This window comes from Hippocampus guttulatus, chromosome 8 (genome assembly GCF_054856545.1).
Source record: "Hippocampus guttulatus isolate MCC_2025c chromosome 8, RoL_Hgut_1.0, whole genome shotgun sequence".
Lineage (NCBI taxonomy): Eukaryota > Metazoa > Chordata > Actinopteri > Syngnathiformes > Syngnathidae > Hippocampus > Hippocampus guttulatus.
This window is the reverse complement of record NC_141268.1, coordinates 17,876,280-17,894,580: the sequence shown is the minus strand read 5'-3', so window position 1 is coordinate 17,894,580 and position 18,301 is coordinate 17,876,280. Positions and strand designations below refer to the sequence as shown.

Sequence of the window (18,301 nt, the reverse complement as noted above, 5' to 3'; positions counted from 1 at the left end):
CTTGAAAACTGCACTTCATTCAAACGTCGTATCAATAAGATCACCAACTTGTATTAAAACAGATATATTTATTTCAAATGCATCTATTTCTGTACATGCATTTCGTTTTCAAAGCAGCACATTTAACCAGCTCCAATGAATCCCATCTTTCTATCATGAAACGTATGCACAGAAAAAAATTAAATAAATATAAGTGTCATTAAATAATCATTAAAATCATTGCAGTTGAACTCAGTTCTTGGTTCGGTGGCAGTAAGTCACTCTAAAAGCATCTCCCTCATTCACAGTGTACAAACATTTCTAAAGGTGGTATAGTAGTGCAGAAGAAACTAAAAGTTTGCTCGCATGGTATGTGTGGGGTTTTTTTCCTTTCAATTTGCGATCAGAGTCACTCATTCTGTATTCCATGATATTGAATCAATCATTCCCAGCATAACTCAACAGCCATGCATTTTGTATGCAGGATCAATAAAGAATTTGCAAACCTAAACTCTTTAGTAGTGTCTATAGCCCCAACAATTAAAATAGAGACAAAAAAAAATCTCAGAAGTTAACATTAAATAAGTGAATAGTAGATGCCAAAACAGAAGGAATACAATTCCATACCCATGCATGCAGTTATAAACTATCGACTAAAAAGGAATGTCATGTTACTGCTTTGTGCTTCATGGCCCCATGACACAAAATTAAGCAATAGTCGCTACAAATTTACATTGCATCACCCCCCCCCCCCCACCCCCCATGCTTTGGGCTGATATGTGTGACGCTGTTAAAGCTGCCATGCACAAATAATTGGAATGAATGTCAACGCAATGAATAAAAATAAAGGCAATTATATTGCTTGAAAAATTGCATCTTGAGGATGAACTTCGGACAGACGGTAGGATGATTTGACTGGTGAGGTCACTCAAAGGCAGGTATTAGGCATGCTGGGACAAAATGTGTCGCAACACATTGCTGTAAATATTAAGGCAGACAATGTTTACGTATTTTTGGCCGAGAATAAGGATGGTGCGTCTACAGTAGTGTGTCGAGGTCCAGTTCTGGCAGCGGCTCCTTCCAATAGGTGACGCTGCTGAATTCAGGACACACAAAAGCAGAAGAGCCGCTCTCGTCCAGCTCGGGGAAGAAATGCTCTACCAGCTCACCGAGGTGGCTGTAACTGCACCGGACAATCACAACACGATCAGAGATGGATGCTTCAAAGTGTTTCCTTCGAATGCGCTGGATGCAACTTACGAGGACTTGTTTCCTTTGGTCATCTCTTGAATCAGCTCTCCTTTTGGATTGACAGTAAATATCCTGGTGTTGAGCACCCCCACCTGTGTGTAGGCGTAAGCATCCTGCACAAACAATTCACGAGTATTAGGTATTACTTTAAAATCATCTACCATGCTTAAATTGCAGCCTTCTGAAGAACAGACCGACGGCCAAATTGTCCACGGTCATCTTCTAAAAATAAGAACTACATGCCCCAGACACCTCCTTTGCCCCCTTACACAAATAAGAGGTGCCATTAGACGGCTGCGCTTAAACTGACTATGACTCATCCCACCAAATGACTTGTTTGAAGGGATTATACTTTTGCCAACTGAGAGAGAATGTGCACTGTTGCATACGTTGGTCCTGTTGCCAAAGGCAGCGTAGAAGGGACGTCTCTTGGGGTTGAATAAGTCCCTGATGTCACCGAGGCAGGCGATTTTAAAGACCTCGGGCTTCTTCTCAATCACCTCCCTGCATAATGGACAAAAGACAATTCGCAAAGCAGCTAACTTCAGATGGAGCAACACGTTTTGCTTGCTGGACAAACAAGTGTTAGAATGACACTTTCTGTGAAATTCTATCCAATTATTTTCTATCCCGCTTATCCTGTTCAGGGTAGAGAATGTTTGCACCTGTGCAGTGCAGAAAAGAGGCTACTTGGGGCCAGCAGTACTGGGCCTTTGGGAAGGACGGTGCCTTTGTCGTTGACCCACTGCAGGTAGTTCTTAGTGATGGCGGCCATGCCTATAGCCCGCGCAGAACAATAGAGGAACTTATAGCCATTTCTGCAATGACAGAAACAGTCATTTAAACAGATCCGCAAATACGGTCTATCTGTCTCTTACAGCACACAAATAGAGTTGACCTACTGGTGAATCTTGTGGTAGAGTTTGGCAATGTCTTTGTGCGTCCAGTCTTTGCCAAACTGAGGCAGGATGTGTCCAAGCGCATCAGATCTGCCGGAGGGGAATAAATAAAAATCAAGCTTCTTTAAACATTGTTACGTCTAAAGTTGCTTGAGCCAGAAGACCGATTTGAAGTATAACGCGAGCAGAGACAGCTGCATTTACTTTGTGATCGTGCCGTCTATGTCTGATATGATGATGCGATCGTCCCAGTTCCACAAATAGATGGCGGCTTCACAGCGACAGGTGCCCTGGTACTGAGTGGTCACACTAAATATCACCTTGTTGACTCCTTCGCGCAGATTCAAGTTCTCCTGTTGTAAAGTATCGTGACAAATGTAGTTGTCAGAAGTCTTCAGGGCAGGCACACATTTAATTGAAGGGGGACATACAGATGCCTCACAAGTTTCCACATGTAGAGGAACATGTTATGAAAACACTGAGGGGTATTATGAATAGTAAAAAAATAAAATAAAATTGCACGTCTCCTTCACAGTGTGTCTACTTACTATCTGTTCAGATGTCAGACGAAGTGATTTGCGGTACATTCGAGTGAGACACTGAGTAGCGCGAAGTGTCTCTGTTGACATGCTCGAAGTAAGGACGGCTTTGTGACCAAGCCTTGCCACCGCATCTCTATCCGCATCATCCATTGTGGCTCTTGAGTGAAAAAAACATGAATGCATAAAAATTATTGGGTGCGTGGTGGAACTGCATTGGATCATACTGAAAGATATTCTCTCTCTTTTAACAAAATAAGGTGGCCTAAAATATTTGACAAACTGAGTGTGCAAATCTACAGCACTGTGAATGATGAAGTCAATCATTTACTTTTCGGACGAATGAGCATTAATGAAGCATTGTAAAACAGTTCTTTCATTGGACGTTACTGATGTACCCAATGTGTCTACTGAGGGTTTAATGTACGGTAGGCTTAGTTGGATTTCAAAATATGATGCGGTCATGGAATTGTTCATAATGAAATGCTATGGATGCTTTTTTTTTTTAAATGTAAATAACCATACATGACTACTCTAGGGTCCCCACGCTGTACTTCCTGGTCGTCTTTCTTCGAGGGCCCTTGCTGAAACACCAAGAAGAGACACGTTCAGAAAATGTGCTACCGGCAGTGGCCTCCAATTGGATCGGCCAATTTTTAAAACACAAAGACAGCAACCTGGTTGTTGTCCAAGTCTCGTCGCCTCCAGGAGAACCACCAGCCTCCAGACTTTTTGGGCATTTTGTCCTTAACTAGGCTCTGAACAGTACTCTGTGGATAGAGAACACAATACCAACACATGAGTACCATCAATTCACATTGAGTGAATTGTGTAATGTTACATTATTAACTCATTCCCTCCTAAAGACTTTTTTAAACGTCTTTTCAGACTTGGTCTAGAATTGGCTGGTACTGAATGAGTTAAAGAGCTCAGTCATGAGCTTGATTAACTAAAGCCTACAACTGTACTGCCTGCTGATTTGTTGAAATGGCACAGAAACAAGATGAGGAAACTAAGTCGCCCTCTCCTGTCCAAAACTCTTGCCCTCAGAGGTAGCAGAAAAGCCGTGACTCACAGGCAGGGCAATTTATGAGTCAAGGGATGTGTCGCAATGGTGGGACAGGGACGTCCAACACTCACGTCTCTCACCCTGTTGCGTTCAAAGCAATTTAAAGCTCTCACAGTTGCAGCAATCTCCATTTGCTGTGGTGTAAAAGCCACAGACCAATGTCAGGTTTGAAGCAAAAAAAAAAAAAAAAAACATTAAAAACAAACCAACCTTTGGTAAATTCTTCTGGAAAGCTGCCATCGACAAGACCATTGGAGCAGCCACCGCCCAGTTGTAATAGCTGTCACAAGAAATTGAACACAGTAGAAGCAAATACATTTCATTTCATTGATGATGAAAAGACTTGAACTCTTACTTGGAGTTGATACAGATCACGAGGCTCGGGTCATCGATGATTCCAGGGTTGCGGACAAAGTCCTCGTATGACACAGAGTGCTCCAGAAATTTCTCTGGACAAACAGCAAAGCAAAGATTTGACACATTTCCTTCGTGCATGAGCCGAAGAGTGATGCTCAGTTCACACCTAATCACACTTACCTTTGGTGATTTGACTGGTGTCGCCCACGTGTCCACAGAGGGACATGCTGACCTCTGCGGCGTAGGAGGCAGAATCGGACAAGTATTCCGTACCGCTGTCCAGCGCGCCCATGGATTGCGGTGACTGACTTGCTGAGCCGGAGCCTTGCTCGACGACAGCAGGGGAGCAACTCTCCGTTTCACTGCAGGGAGGGGGGGGGGGGGGGGGGGGGGAACAAACGCAAAATTTAGAGAGAAAATGCAAACTCCATACAAGACCAGAGCGGAGATTTAAGCCTCAAACCCAAACATTACACTCCCTTAAAGACTTGAATAGGACCCAATTGTTAATGTTATAATTCTGTCTTTACACATCATAATGCTCATCTATTACTGACACTGACAACGCTAGCAGCAATAACAGTTGAAGTCAGGAAGATGCAGTGCATCTGCAACCACAATTATGAACGTACCTGCACCTACACTGCTAACGTATCCCTCACCATGGCAGCCTTAACTGTGTCATATTACCTCTGCCAAGGAGACGATCCAGTTCCAACATGCAAACTCCACACAGGAAGGTCAGACCCGAGAGTCGAACCAAGAACCTCAGAACTGTGAGGCAGACGTGCTAAACATTAGATTGCGGGATTGCCCATTTTCAGAATGCTATGAAACGATATTATACGCCGTTATGTATTGTTTGGGAGCATTTTTATCCCCCCCCCCCCCCACTTGGGAGCATTTTGATTGCCCCCCCAGGACAATAACATCCCGTGTCATTCCATGTGACGAATGATTATGATGCCTTCAGAGGCAAATCCAAAAACTGCATTTATTGAGAAAGTTAGCCTTTTGGATTAAAAAAAATATATATTATATCATGCAATTTAGCAAACATTTTAAGAAAAATTTAAGCCTACTCTTTCCCTACTCTTTCTGCTGCCATATCGGGTCAAGTTTTAGAACTGAGCGGTGGTGTGCTAAAATCTTGTTGGCCCACAAAAAATAAAAATAAAAAATACAAGCAGGTATGCCAAACTTGACTTGAGACAGCCATATGAGTGCTGAGGGATGATGTAATCTGCCTTCAAAGATACCGACAGTGTCGTGATAAAGTATTTCCTGATTTGATTCTTTACCCTTCAGAAATGAAACCATCAGAAATTGCATTTTATAAGAAGGATTGTCTGCATGATAATAATAATGACTTGATGGAGTGAAACACTCAAATGTGATAAATATACTTAAAAAAAAAAATAAATCAGGAGTGGGCAAATACTTTTTCACGACACTGTACACAAACATCCATCTTTGGTCCTCTTACTTCTTCGGGAAGTAGAGTGCTGCAACCTCGGGGTCAAGTGAAGTCAGATCATCCAGGTAAATGCCCGTTTGTCCGAGATGATGATTACGTCTGCCTACAAAAGCATGAATGTGTCAACGTGCACCACATGGTTGTAAAATCCCGACTTAACGATTGGATTTGAGATGAGCAAAACCACACAAAAGTTTGGCGCTCACCCTTCTTTTTGTCTTGCTGCTCCCGTTTGGTCGATATGTCGGCGCAGTTTCCTAACTCCTCATCAGCTGTCCAGCTGACCCCGTCATCTCTGGCTTCATCTTTCGGAGCAGCCAATTCTGCCATTTCAAGTCTGCCATCCTCCTCCCCTCCCTCGACGCAGGGATCGATCCCGCTGTCTCCCTCACTGACGGGCGCGCTGCCGGTGCAGTCTTGTTCCCTGTTCTCGGTCTGCATCATGGTGGAGGATTCTGCGCGAGCGACGATTCCGTTGTCTGCGATGTTTGTTTCGACCAATGTGTGTTTCGTTAGCTGACTGTGATTATCATTTTGGCCTTCAGCTGCATCTCTCATGCCAACAGCTGGGCCAGTATGCACCGTACCGTCTTCGTGGGCAAGGACTTCCGAGTCATCCCTCTCTGTTGCTGTCGCGGATTTTGACGGCTCGCTAAAGGGTGATCGGGTCAAGTCTTCACCAAAGTTCAGGGGCAACATTTGTAAGGCGTGGTTACTCAGGTCCAGAGACTGAGTCCTGGGTTGTGGTCTGACCACAGTAACCTGGCCCACTCTGCTACAGTTGTTCACAGGCTCGTTGCCCATGTCAAAGGAGTCTTGCCTCTCAATGGTGCGAAAATGAGACGAGTCAGACTGCTGGAGCTCCACTGATGGTCTTTCCGATTGACGCGGCTGCAGAGGCGAAAGCAGACAAAATGGACGTTTACGATGAGCGTCTCAAGGCTTTTTGACTGGCACTGTTGTGTGCGAAGTCTTGCCATACCGTGGGGAATCCTCCCCAGTTCCACTGCATCAGTACCCCAGAGGAGTCGTGGTTTTTAACCACGAGCTCGGAGTCACTCTTAGGCGAGGACGGCCGGCTATCAAAAACGCTGTCGGGATAAGGAGGAGGAAGTGTAAACAGCCTGTCAATCTCAATTCCACACATGAGGAGATGATTTTCCCACTTTTCAACAGGTGACTGGTCTCCATCCGAGTGTCGATGAGTATCTCTGACCCCCGGCTCCTCAGCGGGCTCCTCAGACAACGAATAGTACACTGACTTACTTGAACGGACAAACAAAGCACAGTCACCACAGTGAAAACAAACGTAACACAATGTAGGGTTGGGCCATGCCATTTTCAGCCAAGCGGCGAATATGAAGTGAGTTTTGGTGTGGGGTGAGGAGCAAGTAACATTTCCAAGCAAAAAAGCACACTTTTAGGTCATTAGCCAATTCATGGAGACGTCACGAATGATGATGTCACACCACTGCCACGTGGGGGTCTACATGGCGACTATCACCGCAAATGTCTAATTTATGATTCGTGTTTCAAGTTGGATTTAATTAAAACTCAAATATAAAGTCATACAATACTGTTACTCCAAATTTTTTCGATTCACAGACAATCAACGCAAACAACCTCCACCAAGCAGTCTGTCGCTCCGCCTCCGCGAAGCGCAAGATTCAGACTGCGGTCACATTGCAAAACATTCCATACGTATCTGATCAAGGACCATAAATGAAAGCGCCTCAAGTTGGATTTGAAAAATAATCTGAATTGAGCCGTTCAGGACTGTCATTAAAAAAATAAAACAATTCTGATGCACTCATTGTTCACTGACCTGACTTGCAAAAGTGTGGCATGGTTATCTTTATCTGGACTATCTTGTCCGCTGTGATCTTTGTCCCACTCCCTGTCCTTTTCTTGCTCGTCAGAAGAGGAAACACACTCTTCTCTCTGGTGACTATCTGAGCGCACACGTTTACGCCGGCGCCTCTTCCTGCGCGTGCCAGAACCAGAGAGAGAAGAGCCGTCGTTGGTGTCCTCTGTGTCATTGGGGCCATCAAAAGGAATTGGGGAAGTGCAGAGATGGGCGGGGACTTCGGACTGTAAGAAATGAAGCAGACCGAGATTTTAACCCAGAACTATTTGCCCATTTGAGCCACGTGATGTATATCCGGCCTTATGTATTTATTCATCTCACCTCAAAGTTTTCATTTTGTTCAACAAAAAAAGCTTCTCCGTTGTCCCCTAGCTTCATGTGCAGGTCTACCGATTCTCCATTGATCTCAATGTCCACCTACAGAACAGCGAGCGGCATCATTTCAGCAGAAAATAAACACGGTAAAATGTAACAGAGGAGTGCAAAACAAATTGGAGAGAGACTGAACTTACAATTTTCTCTTTGGAGCGAAGCACGCCTAGTTTGCCAAAGCGGACATGAAAGGGGGAACACTGGAATGAGCCATCGGGTTGTCGCACCACGATGACATCAATCCCCCCAGTGAGAGTGGCGGGGTTAAGGCCACAATACAGCTCCTTGACCGTCACATACACCGTCTCTGCCAACTGGCCCACAATATTCATGGTTTGGGACTGCATACCAAAAACAAGACGGGAGTCGGGTATGAACAGAAATAACACAAAATGACTGCGTGTCCATTGACAGTAAAAAGTCATTTGAACAACCAAAAAGTAGGAATTTTTTTTTTTATAACAATTTGAGCACCTCCAAACAGAATAGTCTCTCAAAAAGTGTAATTATAACCATAGAACCAGTAATAGAAGAACTTACCTAATAGAAGAACTGGCCTAACTGCTCAGTTTAATGTGAATATAAAATACAGTAAAAACACGTGGGTCATAAAATAACTAGTTTGGTGTTAAATTTGACTAACTTTCTGTGTTAAAGAGGACCAACCCACACTTGGGGCAATTTGAAAAAACAAACAAAAAATAAAAAGTCAAGGCAATTCAGCCAACCCTTAGTTGTTCGGCTCAGGATTCAGAATCTAGCCAGCATTCTCCTCAGCAAGCCACAACAAGCTTCAACAAGCTATTCCACATCTTTGTCAATTTAGGATACTGAAATTCAGCGCTTCCGCTGTTCGACTGGTGTCAGCCTTTTCTGTCATCGTAATTCATGACCTGACGACTCTTTTTTTTTTTTTAATTTTGAAACGTATCATTGAAAAGAAATATATGGATTCACAATGTTATCCAACCACTGTGCCACAGTGCATTAGTGTGTCATGAGAGATTATTTTGCTTTTCAACCATGACTGACATTGAGCGAGTGAGCTGCTGAAGCCACGTTTCTCCGATTTCTGTTAGTATATCCGTTTTTGCTTTCAAGTAAACGAGCCCAGATTTCACTCTGAGTACATTTTCTGCTTGACCACATAGTTTCATATCATTCAAAAGTCAAGTCTTACCCAAAGTGAAGGATGCAGATGTTCCTTCTCAACCGCGCTGCAATTCCTTGACCTTCTCTTTGCCATACCGCAGCACCATTAAAATCCCTCACCCATATACCACACACCGAGCCCTGATTGCCAAGGTAACCCTCGTCTATATTTTTCATATTACTCATCAGTACCCAATGGTAACTTTTGGCTTGCTTGAATTATTCCAAATTAAGACTTCAGTAAAGTTCATCCCACCCACTCAACTTGAACTCCAATTTGCCCAATTGCAACGACACTCCTGTCACATCGCTGATCAGTCCCGTAAATGACGCTGTGCTGTGAGTTCAGCGTAAAATGAGGCTGCTATGAGAGAGTCCTAGCACAATCATCCAAACATTCTTGTTTCCTCTGTGTTGCGCTATGTAATGCAGCACCCATAGACACCCACTGTCCTGTTCATACATCCTCACTGCCGCCGCACATGTCAGCCAAACCAGCAATTTCTGAGAGGCTTCGACATGCTATTCAAACCAGGCCAGCGTGGAAATGCAGCACATACAACTCATCAGTCAGTCATCAGTTTCTGGACTTAACTACAGCTCTCCGGCCCCTGAGGGACGAGTGATCAGTTGAGCCGTGGGAATTCTAGGTCCATTTGGGAGGAAGTCAAGCAAATATTTAGGACATAACAGACGTTGCAGCTACTTCAAGCAAGAACCAAGCATGAGAGGGGTCTAGTCAACAAACATTAATAGCTACGCATGAGAATATCAGTCCATTTGAACAAACCTCCTGTGGCACTTGCTGCTGTGTGTAGTTTTGTTTGGTTATTTGTGTGTTGTGTTTTATTGTCCACTTGCCTGTTGCGTGCAGTTTTACTTGTGTTGTTTCGTTGCGTGTGTGTTTATCTATTTGTTGCTGTGTTTTGCACTTCAAGGCCACCACAAAGAATGAATCCGTTCAACTATTACATTATGACCATCAATGGCGATAATACGGATTTGCCCTCCAGGGCTGTCTAACTTAAAAACAATTTATTAGAGACTTGTTTTTAATAAGACAACATAACATACATACATTCACACTGATAGCAGGTGGGGTTCCACTACAAACATGATCATCCGACAAGTCCCTCGGCTAAAATGTGTTCAAACTAACCAACAAAGTGGCCTGCAATATTCAGTGCTAATGGGATTACAGTACACGACACAATAGATGTTTTTAGCAACATTGCAAAAGTTCAGCGATAACTCCTTATCACATCTTCAAAGCCCGAGGCCACATCAAGGGTCGTTTCCACTGTTACAGCACCAAGATAACGTGAAGGATTTCAGAACATTGTCGTAATCTCTAATATTTTGACTATCAAAATGTCGAAGAAGATCTAGAAAATTAGTTTCAAACAGTTGACAGAAGAGTGAGAAAACTTACCTTTCGGGAACGATGTTCAGCTTGTAAAGGCGTCAGCCATAGTCGATGCTTCCGTGTGTACGACGCAGGCATGTGACAGCAGCAGCCAATGAACATCCGGGAATGCATTAGGACCCCGCCCACGAGTTTTGAGTGTCAACACAGCGTCTTCGCTGGAGTTAGGGCTGCCGAATTGGCATTTGACTAAAAAGAATTACACTTCCTGCTTGATAAATGCATTTTTACCACGTCTACATAAACACCTTACTAACAGACATGTATTATATGTTTTAGCAACACATCATCTTGTTCTTTAGCGGTAGTGCCAGGAGTGTGATTTCGACGTCAGTGTGTGTACTCCCTTATTGCGTGAGCCAGGCAGTGAAGTCATGCTTCTTTGTACTGAACTATGTGACGTTAACACATCGTGTCTATTTTTTTTCTTTCTTCAAAATGTTGCCTCTTACAAAAATCGACTGATTCTTTATTCGTTTATAACGTTTATATTTTGATTTAAATAATGCTGTTATTATTTATGTAGTATGTGTTATTTAATTTAAATGACCAATTAATACGCCTCCATCGGACATGTGTTGAGAATTAGCAATTGTACTAAAACACTTAAAGCAATGAATCTCGTTTGTAATATTTTCTGCCCATCCGAAAAAAATGTTATTCTATTTAGGTACAGTTCTAACGAACATTTGTGTGCAGATCACTTCAATTAAATCGTTATCAAAGTACTTTTTTTCTTAAACCAATAAGTGTAATGTATTATGCTGTAATATTTTCAAATTGTGAAACTGTTTTATCCAGCAGAGGGTGTTATTGCTTTTGAAGAACAACCTAAACTCGTTCTTTGCCGTTTTACCATGTAGAACTTACGGCATACCTTTTTAAAGAGACACAAATAGTAATAGTAACAAATAGTAAAAATATAAAATGTTTTCCAATGAATATACTAATTAAAATCCCTCAGGGCAAATCAATACACTGGTGGGATATTTTCTGTTGCACACCACACAGAGGACCAGATAACAAGCAGAACTGCATGCAAGGAGAAATATCAATCAGATCATTTGCATACTACACAGACACAATGTCCAACCAAAAAGTAGCCACTGTTACACGTTTTGTAGGTATTCAATGTTTTACATGCACTTAAAATCATTCCAAACATTGCAAAGTATGATTCGCAAAGGTTATTAACTTGGAATTGTTGCAATACGGTGAAACCACAAACGTATTATTACTATTACAATTATTATTATTAATAGTAATAGTAGTAGTAATAGTAGTCATAGTAGTAGTATAATTATTTGGTAGTTCTATATTGAAATTAGGACAACATAAAGTGCAATAGGGGTCTTTCTTTTACATGCTAGAGCAACATGGCCGAACCATTGAAGGTAAGTGTACAGCTATGGCATAAATCAAGGCATGTTCATGTCACAGTGGTGGCAAAGCAAAGTGCCTATTTAAGGGAACTGCTGTCCTTAGAACTCAAACACTGATGCCTCACATAGTGTCTCTGCATCTGCTCACAACACGGCCTCGTACCGCACCTTCTCCTCCTAAATATTTAGGGCCCTCTTCTCTAAATAAGGCAGCCTTATCGTAGTTCCTGTCATTTCTGCCGACTCTCCCCCCCTACAACCATCTTCGCTTGCGTGTGTGTGGCAGTCGCAGGCTGCAGCCTGTGCATTCTTTTGCCTTGTATGGAGAAATGGCCTGGCCCTGAGATGTCTTTGTACGGGCCGGGCCGACCTCGCCATTGGCCGGGACGGGAAGGGGAGGGTCTGATGCTTTGAACAAACTTTTCCGTGGGACTGCCTGCTTCCCTTCCCACTTAGTGCTGTGTCTGGAGCAGTGGACAAAGCGCGTTTGAGGGGACTCCCGCATAGTTCTACCTGAAGTCAAGGTCAGAATGAAAGTCGTTTTCCTACTGCATCGCACATGAAGTGTTGAGTGTGCTGTGAATTCTGTGGGAATGTGTTTGCGAGTGAAGATGTGGTGGTTGCAACACAGGGCACGCAGATGGCGTTGTTGTTGGATACTGGATGAAGCGGAGCGCGCTCGACTGTATGTGTGTTTGGTCCATTACACTGTGGAATTCCTCTAACCCATTTAGATCTCTTTTGCTCCCTCACTGGCGCTCCACACTTTTAGTGTTTTTGGAACTCCTGACCTTTGAACTCCACAGTTGGGTGAACAGTAAGGGATGACGGGAAGGCTGCCTTGTATGAGTGACTGTGAGTGTTGTTTGTGTCAGAGGAGTTGCGCTAGGATTAAAAAGATAAAGGTCAAGAGCTGTCATTCTCAACTGATGGGTCAGCACACAAATTTGGGGCCCACGCACACACAGTCGCACGGTAGAATATGTGTTTGTTGCAAATATGTTTTTGGCGGGCAGATAAAGTGAAACATAATGGTGCGAAATTTTGATATTTCATGGACAGGTTTATTTAAAGTCACCACGTCTGTTTCACTGTTCGGATGGCAGAGTTTCGAATCTCGCTGTGAGTTTTGTCATCTACTCCGGCTTCATGCAAAGTTAGGTTTAGAAAGTAAGTACTATTGGAATAGTCAACTATTCTCAAAAAGTTATCCCAAGTGAATTCACATGAACATATAGGACTGATTTTGTTGTGACTCTTGTTACGTCCATTATACCTAAATGTATTTGGGGGGGCTTGTACATCTTGGGTAACAGCTTTTAGCACCCAAACTTTGTGGTTCCACATAGAACCAAGCATTATCCAGTGGTCTTATATAGCACCGAATGAGAACCAAAACAGTTATTGGATATTAACACTAATATATTATCTCATGAACTTTATCGTGCTATATCTAACCATAAGTACTCTGCAGAACTAACAAATTTCACTTCAATTGTGATGGTGGCAATAAAGTTCTGTTCTATTCTATACAGTGGTGTACAACGGTCCAAGGAACTTAGCAAACTAGAGTTCATTCTGGAGCCTCTGAAGTACCTTTTTTAAGAGTGTAGCGTCCCAAAATGTGATCAGTTGAAAACGGTCTGGTCCCGCCACTCAAAAGCAGTGATGAAGGCAAGCCAAGCCAAGCTTAGCGCTCTAAGATTTGCAGTCCTATTTGTTGATTCCCCCATTGTGCATAGCTGAGCTTCGCTATATCGGACTGCACTCATTGATCGTACTCTGTCCTGAGAACAGTCCTCTACTTGTTCCACTACAGCCAAAGAGTTAACACAATAAGAGGGCCTCAAATTAGACTGTTTACATTGGTGCTACTTCAACTTTAACACACACACACACACATACGGCGCGGTGATGAAAATCTAAGTGGATGAGGGACGGCGTTATCTGATTGTGGAATTTCATGGTTACTCAAGGGATAACTTGGAAAGTCGATGCTGGTTTATTCTCAGTTTACCGTAATCTTGCACTGAGAGACCTTTAGAGACATGCAAAAACATCTTTATTTTGATGAAACCTACATTTTCTATGTCTGCATTGTAAATGCTTAGTTAACTGTCATAAACAAAATAGCAATAGCGAGGATGACCTTCTGCTTTCCAAACTGTGTACAGTTTAGAAATGGTTTCAGTGTATTATATCTCATATTTTAGACTTTATAATAGGGTTCTAGTTTAACAAGGCTTGTTATGGGTCCGCATTGGAAACAATGATTTATGTTCGACCAAAACCTCATCTGGTAAATGGGCTTCCACTTGTAAAGCGTTTTCCCACCTACGAGTCTCTCAAAGCGCTTCGCGGTCGCCTCCTCACTCGCTGACCGAAGACGCAGAATCAGGAGCAACTAGGGGGTCAAGGACACTTCAACATGGGCACAAGGGGATCGAACCCAGAACCTCTGTGTTGGGAGGCGGCCACTTGACCACCATCTGTTATTAGTTTGGAATCAAAAATAAAATACTGTATTTAAATGCCAGCTGCTTCCACACAATATATTTTCTTAGTGGAACAAACAAAAACAATTAATAGCTCAAATGAACAAAAAGAAATGGCAAGGAACTGATGGGAGTAAATGGAACTGGTTGTCCTGCGTTCGTTACACAAAAACGTTTGAAGTTAAATGTTGTCAAGTGATTGAAATGTGTTATAAAATGAAACTATAAATAGAAGTAACACTTGATTGTTTGAATGAAAGTTGAGTTGTTGGTTTTTTTTTTCAGCTGTAATATATATCTAGTGTTTGCGGTCTGAAATAATGGAAGAGAGCAGGAAAGCGAGGGCATAACAGGAAAGGGTCTGGCTTGGGCCAAACTGATGAGTTAAACTTTTTGGTATGTACTTTGATGCCAGTAATCAGGTTATTTATTAACATGATAAAGTAGGACCACTGCATTCTTTTTCTTTTTTTTAAACACATTCTTATGACGAGACCACGATGACACAAGTGCGTTAAGTAAACCTCACACACTTTCAGGAGGCGACATGCCTCAGTGAGTTAAACACGACCGACTTCATCTCGCGGTGGAAAGTGAGAGCGCTTGTCATTGACATTGTTCATCACGGGATTTATTTGATCAAGTGTTCAAATGCGTGAATACCCGAGGATGTAATGTGAGGTATATTCGATTGTTCCGGAGTCAAACCAGCATAAAAGCTTGATACACCCTTCACCATAAAATAAGTGCATATATTATTTGTATTACGATTGCATTTGCAGTGGATTGCTATCACCATTTGGAGAAAGGGTAAACATGCCTTTGGGGACAGCATGCGGGACAGTAGCCGTCCTCTCGATCTGCAACTGGTTGAAATGGAACACAGGCGTGTGTGGCTCAGGGACACAAATAGTCTGATGTCACCCCCAGTGTGACTCATCCATTAAAATGGACCTGCTCCATCCTGCAGAAACCTGAACGTTGTCTCTTGGCCTTGACAGCAATCACAACACAGACATCCCAGAGCCGAATATGAGTGACAGGTCTATTTGTGGGTGAATGTCAAGTGAAGCTACCATGGGGATGTGTCATTTTCACACCCATCACTGAAGAGAGACTGTGAGAAGATGCTACAATGATGACAAGCCATACTGTTAATGCACTGTGCAGTGTTTGAACCAGGGTCCATTTTGGCAATTCCGTTCACCTTGTAGATTGATTGATAGATTTCATTCGATTACCGGTAGTTACAGTCAATCAATCATTTTAGGGTGTACAAGATTAAGCTAAACAAAAAGGTGGAGGGTGAAGCCACAGCTTGCAATGTCTATACCCTAAAAAAAACAACAAAACACTAGGAAACGAAAATCCTTTCAAAGCAACTACACATCTCATCATTTTATAGAGTGAAATTAAAATATAAAATGGAAAGCTAAAAAAAAAAAAAATCATTGCACTAATTTGTCCATGCAGACAAGCAATATATATACATACACATTTCATGTATACATTTTCTTCTATGCCTGATTCATGCTGGATATACATTGTTGAAACGAGCGATGGAACCACACATTTTCAGATCCACACCAGCTGGTCTCGTCGGGTCATAACTCGGAACTCTTTTAATGATTCTTATAGCTCTTTGCTGTCACTTAAATGTTTGTTTTAGATATTTTGCTTCGTGTACTTTATTTACAAACTCTAAAAACAACCGTAGCTGCATATAAAGGCTCATGCCGAGTCAAACATTAAAGAAAAAAATGGTTTCAGAGAGGGTACATGACTAAAATTAAATTAGCCCTCTATTTTGTAACAGACAAGACACATTCTTAACTATATCTGCAGATAAAAGGTGGGAGTTGTTTAGTTTGCCAGCGAGCGATTTGTATACAAGACATGGAAGGCAATTTTCCTAAATATGACTCCTTTAAATGAATTTGTGCACATGCAGGCCAAACTCAGCTGCCGCCATGTCGAGCAAGCGCGCCAAGGGGAAGACGACGAAGAAGCGCCCCCAGAGGGCCACCTCCAACGTGTTCGCCATGTTTGACCAGTCTCAGATTCAGGAGTTCAAAGAAGCCTTCAACATGATCGACCAGAACAGGGACGGCTTCATCGACAAGGAGGATCTGCATGACATGCTGGCCTCTTTGGGTACGCCTTTCAATTCCATTGGACCGCCTCGACATCACCATTGTTGGTTTCATCGGATTGACGTAATTTTCTTGCCGTCAGGCAAAAACCCGTCTGATGACTACCTGGAGGGCATGATGAGCGAAGCACCGGGACCCATCAACTTCACAATGTTTCTCACCATGTTTGGAGAGAGGCTCAACGGCACCGACCCAGAGGACGTCATCCGCAACGCCTTTGCCTGCTTTGACGAGGAAGGGTCTGGTGAGTCGATACATTTGGATCACTGAAGTCAAAATGGATGTCGTATTTCTGTGCAGAGGCAGGTTAGATTCGGTGATTGTGAGAGAGGAGGGGTCTGCGCTGTTGTGGGGGTGGTAGCTGTCGTCTTGAATCATAACCAATCAAAGTAGCTCCTCTCATTCCCTTTAAATGTGGCGTGCTAGGCGCGCAGTGACAATCTTGACAAGTGTGTCTAGCACATTTTTGGGTTCGTTTTGTCCGATCTTTGTATTTTCCATTTTCCCCTCGAAAGGTGTCATCCACGAGGACCATCTGAGGGAGCTGCTGACCACCATGGGCGACCGCTTCACAGATGAAGACGTGGACGAGCTCTTCCGCGAGGCGCCCATTGACAAGAAGGGAAATTTCAACTACGCCGAGTTCACCCGCATCCTCAAACATGGTGCCAAAGACAAAGACGACGAGTAGAGGAGAAAGGGGGTGCGACCACCCACCTGCCTCTGCCCCCCGACCACACACACACACACACACACACACACACACACACACACACACACACACACACACACACACACATCACCACTCATCCATTTCTACGTCCTACTTTTATGAAGTAATACATGTCATATAGTTTTATAAAGTTCAGGGATGCATTTGCTTGTAAGATAGTAAGGTTCTACCTTCCAGGTTGTCATGAAGAAGCGTTGCATCTTAGCTACTCATAGCTTTGAGATGCTATTTACACCATGTACGCAAGCAGCAAGCTGATTGGACGGTCAGATGCTAAATATCAGAAATCTTTACCTCTTCCTGCCATTTAGCTAGCACACGTGCGAAAAGAATCACAAGCTTCCTCCCGAGTTGGTTTGTGACATTTAAATGTAGTCGATTGTTTATTCCTTTCTGACAAGGGCGGGGAACCTCTGGCCATAGAGGCCTGCAAAAAGATTTGAAGCAAAATCTCAAAGGAGCGGTTATCAAAAAATGTAATATTTGAAACCCATAAGGCTATGATATGTAGTAAAAATGAGTAGCATATTTTGGCATGATTTAGTAGAAGATAAAAACTGAAATGGCCCCCGTCAGGAAATGTCCCTCCACTTTTTTGTACGACAATCAAATGTGGGCTGTGCAGTTATGTGGACTTGATGGAGTGGGATTGAAAGAGTTTGTGGTCAAAACTCCAATTTCAACAGCTGGTTGTATGCATTTGGTCAGGATCATGTGTGGTGTAAACTTGTGAAACCGCAGGGTGGAATTTGCTCAGGTGAAGAAAAAAAAAAGGTTTATCCTTGCCCATAGGAAGCTTTTTTTTTTTTTAAATTTGGGTTGATTAAAACAAATGGATCATGATGTCTGAGAACCAAGCCACTTAAAGAAATAAAAAATACAATCCATAAACGCCTCGAAATGGTTTTTAGTGCAACTTCGCATCTTTTGTAAGGCAGAAAAGAAAATGTTCCATTCGGGGACTGAGTGGGAGGACTTTGATGACAGCAAAGCCATCACATTCTCTGAAGACACTCTCCTGTCGTCGCCTATATTTGTTGTCTGGAGCATCTACAGTATTTCGCATGATGATTCATTCTAAAAAAACACTTTTTTTTAAAATAAAGGAACACTTGGTAATGACTGCTGGTATTTGGCTATCGAGCGGCTA

At 42.8% G+C, this 18,301-nt stretch overlaps 2 protein-coding genes across 6 annotated transcripts; one reads left to right on the top strand and one right to left on the bottom strand.

The window, feature by feature from the left end:
• Positions 1 to 48: 48 nt before the first annotated feature.
• On the bottom strand, positions 49 to 10,502 carry LOC147201572 (phosphatidate phosphatase LPIN2). 5 transcript variants are annotated; one of them, XM_086118322.1, is made up of 22 exons: positions 10,395 to 10,461; positions 7,951 to 8,151; positions 7,760 to 7,855; positions 7,397 to 7,662; positions 6,738 to 6,836; positions 6,554 to 6,662; positions 6,159 to 6,462; positions 5,778 to 6,050; positions 5,581 to 5,674; positions 4,785 to 4,868; positions 4,275 to 4,456; positions 4,093 to 4,186; positions 3,948 to 4,017; positions 3,346 to 3,438; positions 3,194 to 3,252; positions 2,678 to 2,828; positions 2,334 to 2,482; positions 2,133 to 2,219; positions 1,896 to 2,048; positions 1,620 to 1,734; positions 1,240 to 1,343; positions 49 to 1,162 (listed from the first exon to the last, which is right to left on the bottom strand). In XM_086118322.1, exons 2-22 carry the CDS (start codon positions 8,140 to 8,142, stop codon positions 1,018 to 1,020), a joined length of 2,919 nt encoding a protein of 972 aa, XP_085974448.1. In that variant the 5' UTR covers positions 8,143 to 8,151; positions 10,395 to 10,461; the 3' UTR covers positions 49 to 1,017. The 5 variants fall into 5 exon arrangements, with proteins under 5 accessions (XP_085974448.1, XP_085974449.1, XP_085974446.1 ...); XM_086118323.1 differs by having other exon boundaries at positions 5,778 to 6,026; XM_086118320.1 differs by having other exon boundaries at positions 5,778 to 6,462; positions 10,395 to 10,502.
• A 1,674-nt stretch (positions 10,503 to 12,176) lies between these two features.
• myl9b (myosin, light chain 9b, regulatory) lies at positions 12,177 to 18,042 on the top strand. The gene is made up of 4 exons (XM_086117904.1): positions 12,177 to 12,294; positions 16,217 to 16,419; positions 16,501 to 16,662; positions 16,934 to 18,042. Exons 2-4 carry the CDS (start codon positions 16,236 to 16,238, stop codon positions 17,107 to 17,109), a joined length of 522 nt encoding a protein of 173 aa, XP_085974030.1. The 5' UTR covers positions 12,177 to 12,294; positions 16,217 to 16,235; the 3' UTR covers positions 17,110 to 18,042.
• Positions 18,043 to 18,301: the final 259 nt, after the last annotated feature.

Excerpts from the sequence above, each read along its gene's own strand:
- LOC147201572 (XM_086118320.1), bottom strand. The coding sequence starts at position 10,502 with ATGCATTCCCGGATGTTCATTGGCTGCTGCTGTCACATGCCTGCGTCG. Across the intron at positions 8,152-10,394 it reads CTGAACATCGTTCCCGAAAG|TCCCAAACCATGAATATTGT; the intron begins GTAAGTTTTCTC and ends TTTGGTATGCAG. Across the intron at positions 1,163-1,239 it reads ACCAAAGGAAACAAGTCCTC|TTACAGCCACCTCGGTGAGC; the intron begins GTAAGTTGCATC and ends TGTCCGGTGCAG.
- myl9b (XM_086117904.1), top strand. The coding sequence starts at position 16,236 with ATGTCGAGCAAGCGCGCCAAGGGGAAGACGACGAAGAAGCGCCCCCAG. Across the intron at positions 16,420-16,500 it reads TGACATGCTGGCCTCTTTGG|GCAAAAACCCGTCTGATGAC; the intron begins GTACGCCTTTCA and ends TCTTGCCGTCAG. Across the intron at positions 16,663-16,933 it reads CTTTGACGAGGAAGGGTCTG|GTGTCATCCACGAGGACCAT; the intron begins GTGAGTCGATAC and ends TCCCCTCGAAAG.